This window comes from Chlorella variabilis (assembly GCF_000147415.1).
Source record: "Chlorella variabilis unplaced genomic scaffold CHLNCscaffold_6, whole genome shotgun sequence".
In the NCBI taxonomy this organism is placed as follows: Eukaryota; Viridiplantae; Chlorophyta; class Trebouxiophyceae; order Chlorellales; family Chlorellaceae; genus Chlorella; species Chlorella variabilis.
Window position 1 is genome coordinate 197,724 of NW_005435082.1, and position 6,435 is coordinate 204,158.

The following is a 6,435-nucleotide window of genomic DNA, read 5'->3' on the forward strand; positions in this document are numbered from 1 at the left end:
CGTGTCATCAACAGCGCATGCCGCGTCCGGCAATGGGACAGACACTCATCCCTCGCGCTGCGCTGGTAGGCCGTTGCTCGCAAATCCCCCTCACCCACACCGCTCCCGCGACGCGACGTCGTGCCCGCAGGCTGGCGCCGCCACCACGCAGCCCTCGCCGCCCAGCCCGGCCCCAGGCGGCGGCGGCCCTCTGCTGCTGTGGTACAAGCGGGACCTGCGGCTGGATGACCACCCCGGCTGGCACGCCGCCGCTGCTGCTGCTGCGGCGGCGGCGGCGGCGGCGGCCGACGCGGCAGCAGGAGCGCCTCGTGGAGTGGTGCCCGTCTTTTGCTTCGACCCCGCACGCTACGCGCACCTGGTGCTCCCCCGTGGCGGCGCAGAGGGTGAGGCGGCTGCGCTGTCGCGCCAGGCGGCCGGCTGATCGCGGCGTGCGCCCGGCAGGCAGCCGGCTGCCTGGGCTGCTTCCCTGGGGCTCCCTCCCACCCCTCGCCTCCGATCCCCCGCTGCTGCCGCGCCCCTGTGCAGCCCTGTGCCGGGCGCTGGCCTCCCTGGATCGCTCCCTGCGCCAGCATGGCAGCCGCCTGGTGGTGAGGGTGGGCGCCTGGGAGGAGCAGCTGCCCTTGCTGGCCGCAGAGCTGGGCGCCGCCGGCGTCGTGGCGGAGCAGGAGGTGGAGGCAGGTGAAACCCTAAAACCCTACGCTGTCGGTTGTCCTGGCAGGCGGGGCGCAGCCTGGGGCTGCGGCTGTGCCCGCCTGCCGTGCTGCTGCTGCCCTGCATGCGGTCGCCGGCATGCTGCACAGCCACCAGCCCTGCATGCCCTGCGCTGAGCCCTGCCTCTTGTGTCGGCCGGCTGCGCTCCTTGCAGACTGGCGCCAGGGCGTGGAGCGGGTGGCGGCGGCGCTCCCCGGCGGCGTGGCCGTGCACCACTGGCGGGCCCCGCTACTGGCTAGCCATGACGACGATTACAGAAGTGAGGCCGTGGGGGAGCATGTGTGGGGGTGCCTGGTGGGGGGGCAGGAGGTTTGTTTGTATGCCTGCGGTTGTGGTCAGCAGGCTGTGCACCGCTGGGCAGGTGACCCAACAACCAGCTGACCCGCGGCTACCTGATCGTCTGCCGGGCACGGTCCTTGCTGCCCCCCCTGCCCGCAGCGCTCAAGGCACGGCAGCCGGCCATCAACCCGCCCCTCCCCGCCCTCCCCGAGCTGCCGCCTCTGCCGGCGGGCGCCCCGGACGCGCCACAAGGGTGCCACGCGGGCGGCGCCGGCGGCGACGGTGGGCTGGGCATCAGCAGCGCCCAGCTGCGCCGGCTGGCCGCCGACGCGTATGCCGCCAGCCTGAGCCCGAGCCTGCTCCCGGCGGCGGCGGCGGGCTACGGCAGCAACGGCGCTGGCAACGGCGCTGGCAACGGCGCCAGCGGCGGCAGCAGCGCCTCCAGCATCAGTTTCAGCGAGGAGGAGGAGGGCGGCCGCCTGATCGACCGACTGGTTTCCGGCGCGGCCGACGGCGGCGACGGCGGCGGCGACGACGGTGGCTGGCAGGCAGGGGGAGCAGTCGCCGCCGTCGGGGGCGCCTGGGAGGCGGAGGTGTCGGGGGAGATAGCGGCGGGGGAGGGGCCCGTGCTGCGCGCGCTGGGCGGATACCTGCGCAGCCTGGAGACCGCCGCAGAGGGCGGCTTTGGCGGCTTTGGCAGCGGCGGCGAGGCGGCGGCGGCGGCGCTGGCGCAGGCAATCTCTGCCCACGACCAGCCCGCCACCCCCGACGGCTGCTTCCCCGCGCTGTTTGGCAGGTGCCGCCAGGGCCGGGCTGGGGGGGCGCAGGCGCTGCACTGCGGTGCGATCTCCTGTGGCGGCGCCGCTTGCGGCCCACCCCTTTAGCCTTCCTAGGGCTGGCTCCGCAGCCTGCTGACCTCCCCTGCTGGCCCCTATCCCGCTTCTGACTGCCTTGCAGGGCTCTGTCGCTGGGTGTGGTGTCCAAGCGGCGAGTGTATGCTGAGGCCGCAGCCCTGCTGGCGCAGCAGCCCGAGCAGGCCTGGCCCGCCGGCTTCGGCCTGCTGCGCCAGCTGGGCTGGCTGCTGACCTCGGGCGGCGGCGCCTCGGTGCGGCTGCACCGGCAGAAAAAGGCAGCCGCTGCGGCAGCAGCAGTGGAGGCCCGAGATTTCCACGAGCAGATGGCCGCGGCGCGGGAGGGCAGGTGGGGCGGGCCTGCCAGCCCCCGGCAGGGGGACGCCCGCCGGGGAACTGCTGAGGCCGCAGCCAGGGCCGACGCGGCAGCATGCGCAGGCAGCTGCGCAGCCCGCTGTCGCCCTCCCGCGTGCCGGCAGAGCAGGCAGAGCAGCCACCACCTGCTTCCCTCTGCCCCAGCTGAAACAGGGGAGAACTCTTCCCCCTGCCCGCAGGCGGGTGCACGGCGCCACCCTCCACCACTGGCGGTGGAGGGGACTCCTGACAGATTACCTGGCTGCCCCTGCCGCTGCCGCCGCCGCCGCGCCAGCCGTCGGCGCCGCTGAGCGGCCCGCCATCCTGCTGTGCCACGGCTTTGGCGCCTTCTCTGGTGCGGCGCCGGCTGCGCCCGGAGGGCAGGCAGCGTTGCGCGGCAGTCCCCGGCTGCCCGCCTGCCTGCCTGCCTGGCATCCGCTGACGTGCGCTTGGATCCACCACGCGCCGCCCTTGCTCACGCTTGCTGCGCCTTGCAGCGTGCAATCCAGCCGCCCGACTATGGTCTCTGACCACCCCGGCCCCACTCCTGCCCCTGCCCTTGCCCCGCTGCTCCGCCCCGCCCGCAGAACACTACCGCGACAACGTAGCGGCGCTGGCGGCCGCAGGCTATGACGTGTATGCGCCCACGCTGCCGGGGTACGGCCGCGCCGAGAAGCCGGTGCTGCCGTACGGCCAGGTGCGTGTGTGTGTGTGTGTGTGTATGTGTTGGTGCTGTGCTGCATTATGCTGTGCTGTGCTGTGCCGTGCTGTCCTGTGCTTTGCTGTGCCTGCCATGCCGTTCCGCGCTCCATTCCTGTGGTGCCCCCTTTCTACACCCTCTGCCTCGCCTGCCGACAGCGCCTTTCGACTCCCCGCCTGGCCGCCCGCCCATCCCCTCCCCTTCCACCCCTGCCTGCTGCCCCCTGCAGGGTCTGTGGACTGACTTCCTGGCAGACTTCGTGCTCCAGGTAAGCCCCCTGCCTGCAGCATGGTGCACAGCGTGAGGCCGCGCGCCCCGCCCGGCTCACAGGCAGCGGGGGGCGCAGAAGGCGCCGCCAGGCGGCGTGCAGGAGCCCGCCGATATACTGACAGAGGGAGCATGGCGGTACCACAGAAGCGAATAATAATAGCATTTCTTAACCTATTATAGTAAGCATGGCTGTGTGTGGCTTCGACTAAGCGCCCGCGCCTGCCCCGCCTGCGGGCGCAGGTGGTGCTGCGGCCGGTGGTGGTCGCCGGCAACTCAATCGGCGGCTTCATCTCCGCCTCCCTTGCGGCAGACCACCCTGGCCTGGTGCGCGGCCTGGTGCTGCTCAACAGCGCAGGTGGGAGGCTGCCGCCTGTGAAAGCCTGAAAGCCAGCCAGCCTGTCCCGGCTGCAGCAGGCCTCGGCAGGGAGGGGTGTGGTGGGCGGGGAGGCTGCAGCGGGGGGCTGGGGGCCTGGTGCCGCATGCCCGGGGCAGGTCGGCAGCTGCTTCCCGTTGGCTGAAGAGGAGAGCGAGCGCCTGTGGTGGCCGGGGCGGCTGTGTGCATGCCTGCCTGTTGAAAATCCATCAAAGGACCCCTTCTCCTGCCCCCTCCTGCTACTGCCTGCCTGCCGCTGCAGGGCGCATCGTGGAGGGCCCGTACCAGCCGCCCGTGGAGCCCGCCAAGTCCCGCCCGCCGCCGGCGTTTGTAGTGGACGGCGTGGCCAGGGTGCGCCGGGGACGCTTCCCTCTGTCGCCGCCGCTTGCCCGCCGCCGCTGCCGCCGCCCTGCCCCATCCACGGCCTCCCAAAGTCGCTGCCGCTTGCCCGGCGGCGCCGCCGCCGCCCTGCCGCATCCTGCGCCCACCCCCGGCTGCTGCCCTGGCCTCTTCTCCCGTCCAGCCCACCCGGCGCCGCCTCAGCATCACCGCTGCCCCACCCGCCTCTGCAGGCCCTCTTTGCGTACCTGGAGGGCGGCGTGGAAGCCCAGCTGCGACGGGTGTACCCTGCGCGCCCGGACCGAGCCGACGCTTGGCTGGGCGGAGAGATTGCGAGGGCGGCACGCGACCCCGGGGCACTCGGCGTCTTCAGGTGGGGGCCGCCGCACCTCAGCGCAGCTGCAGCTGCAGCTGACGCGGCGGGCCGCCCTTCTGGGCTGGCAGCCGATGCTGGAGCGTGCGGCAGGCCGGCGGGTGCTGCGTGTGCGTGGCTCGCCTCGCCTCGCGGCCAGCGGCCCGCCCTGCCCTGCCCAGCCCCGGCCCTCCGTCCTGCCCTTGCGTGCCTGCGCTGGGGCCCGCCGCCCCTCGTGCCACCACCACACCACACCTCTGCACCCGCCCTGCTGACATGAAGCATCGTCTGTCCCTGCCCCCCTGTCCCCGCCGCCGCCCCGCACCCCATCACCCGGCAGGAGCGTGTTCTACCTGCCAACCCCTCGCGCGCTCAACTACTTGGTTACCAGCAAGTTTGGGGGGCCCACCCTGGTGCTTCAGGTGTGCTGGGAGGGCTGGGCTGGGCGGCGTGCGGCTGGCTGCTGGTGCAACGCTGCGGGGACAGGCCGCGCTGCCGCAGCGAAGGGGGCCGAGGGCCGGCGAGGCCTGGGGACAGCGGCAGCACCACGAGGTATCCCAGAGATACCTCTGCAGCGACGTGGCCAGCTCTGAGAAGCCAGCCTGCCCCTGCCTGCCGCGGCCTGTGCCCTATGTGTGCAGGGCCTGAAGGACCCTCTGAACAACGCGCCCGCACGCGCCGCCGAGCTGGCCCGCTGCTGCCCCAACGCCCAGGTGCGGCCAGCCTGCCTGGCGCGAGCCGCCGGGGATGCGTGGCTGCCCCTCTACCTGCCAGCCCGCTTCTCCCTGCAATGTGTCCGCTCCAAATCATCCCAGTGGCGGCTGGCTTGCATGACTTGCAGCGGCTGCATTGGCCGGCAGAGGTGCCAGCGGCCAGCTGGCCTGGCCGCGCCCGCCTCGGCTCATGCCATGTGCACCTCTCCCGCGTCAGCCGCCATGCCTGGTTTCATGCTGCCCAGCCTCCTACATTGTGCCCTGCCCGCCGCTCCCTGCCCGCAACAGGTGATCGAGCTGAAGGATGCGGGACACTGCGTCCATGACGAGGTTCCAGAGGTGGTGAACCGAGAGATACTGGCGTTCATCGAGCAGCGGGTGCTGGCACCGGGCGGCTTGGGCGACGGGGCGGCGGCGGCGGCGGCGGCGGGGCTGCCCACGCCCGCAGCGGCCAAGTAGCGCAGTGCAGGAGCGGCAGCAGCGGCCCGTGGGTGGGTGCACGGGCAGGGGCCTGCCCCGGGCGCCATGCTGTGTAAGGACCTCTCTGTCCCCTGAAACCTCCCCTGGCGGGCACACTCTGCAAATTGGTGTTTCGTTGAGCAGTTGCATTTCTGTTGCATTTCATTTTATGCGGTTGTTGTTTGATTGGTTTGAGCCTGAGCCCGAATCGGTTTGTAAAGCCCGAGGAAGGCATGCGGTGGAAGGGTAGTGTTGGGCGGGCGGGCAGGCGAAAGAGGAGCAGTCTGGCAGCGCAATGTGCGGCGCCGGCATTGCACGCAGCAGGAGGGAGAAGCGGGCGAGGAGCAGAGTGGGCACTCAGGGGGTGAGCAGGCAAAGGACAGCGTGGAGAGGGTGTGGGAAAAAAGCTGGGCTGCATCAAACGGTAGCAGGGGCTGCTGCTGCTGCTGCTGCCGGGCGGCGCCAAACGGTGGTCTGGTGCTGCTGCAGGGCCGCAGGCGGTCAGATCGTGAGGTAGCTGCGGCGCCTGAAGTTGTCTACCGCCAGGCGCAGCATTGCGTTGAACGTCGCGCCCTGGCTGCTAAACCGCCTGCAAACGTGGGGTGGGGGTGGGGTTGGGGGGGCAGAGATGCTCTGCTATGAGCTCACACAGTGCTGGTGGCAGGAAGCGAGCGTCCGCACCAGCTGTCCGCGTGAGCCATTGTGCATCAAGGGCGCGCAGTCAGCAGCGGTGCATTGTGGCAGTACAACAGTACAGCAGTACAGCGGTACAGCGGTGCCGTAGCGCACCTGTCGTGGTCCACCACCTCCAGCCCCGCCTGCAGCACGTACGCCCCCCACCCGCTGCACCCCTCCTCCCCGCTGCTGCTAATGGGGCTGGCAGACACTTGGCTGCAGGGCAGCGGCACAGCAGAGCGGAAGAGTCGAGGGGCAGAGTCGAGGGGCAGGCAAGGCGCAGGCGGGGCCGCCGGTCAGCCGTGCCCGGCCAAACCGTGCCCGCACAAGCAGAGACTTGTGCCTGCGGGCGTGGGCCG

The 6,435-nt window shown here is 71.7% G+C and overlaps 2 protein-coding genes across 2 annotated transcripts in view; one reads left to right on the plus strand and one right to left on the minus strand.

Moving 5' to 3' along the window:
* Window positions 1-32: 32 nt before the first annotated feature.
* On the plus strand, window positions 33-5,401 carry CHLNCDRAFT_143484 (hypothetical protein; the record flags this gene model as incomplete). The annotated part of the gene is made up of 15 exons (XM_005848981.1): window positions 33-65; window positions 131-383; window positions 526-678; window positions 866-970; window positions 1,150-1,786; window positions 1,948-2,190; window positions 2,396-2,550; window positions 2,783-2,892; window positions 3,125-3,163; window positions 3,406-3,520; window positions 3,801-3,889; window positions 4,111-4,250; window positions 4,570-4,651; window positions 4,871-4,942; window positions 5,231-5,401. The coding sequence occupies 15 exons, from the start codon at window positions 33-35 to the stop codon at window positions 5,399-5,401; spliced, it is 2,397 nt and encodes a 798-aa protein (XP_005849043.1).
* A 138-nt stretch (window positions 5,402-5,539) lies between these two features.
* Window positions 5,540-6,435, minus strand: part of CHLNCDRAFT_57362 (hypothetical protein) — a gene marked incomplete at its 5' end in the record, with an annotated part of 6,540 nt that continues 5,644 nt past the window's right edge. Inside the window, 2 exons of the mRNA XM_005849185.1 lie at window positions 5,540-5,990; window positions 6,191-6,292. Coding sequence (XP_005849247.1) covers window positions 5,903-5,990; window positions 6,191-6,292 — 190 coding nt within the window. The 3' untranslated portion in view covers window positions 5,540-5,902. The remainder of the gene's footprint in view (window positions 5,991-6,190; window positions 6,293-6,435) is intronic.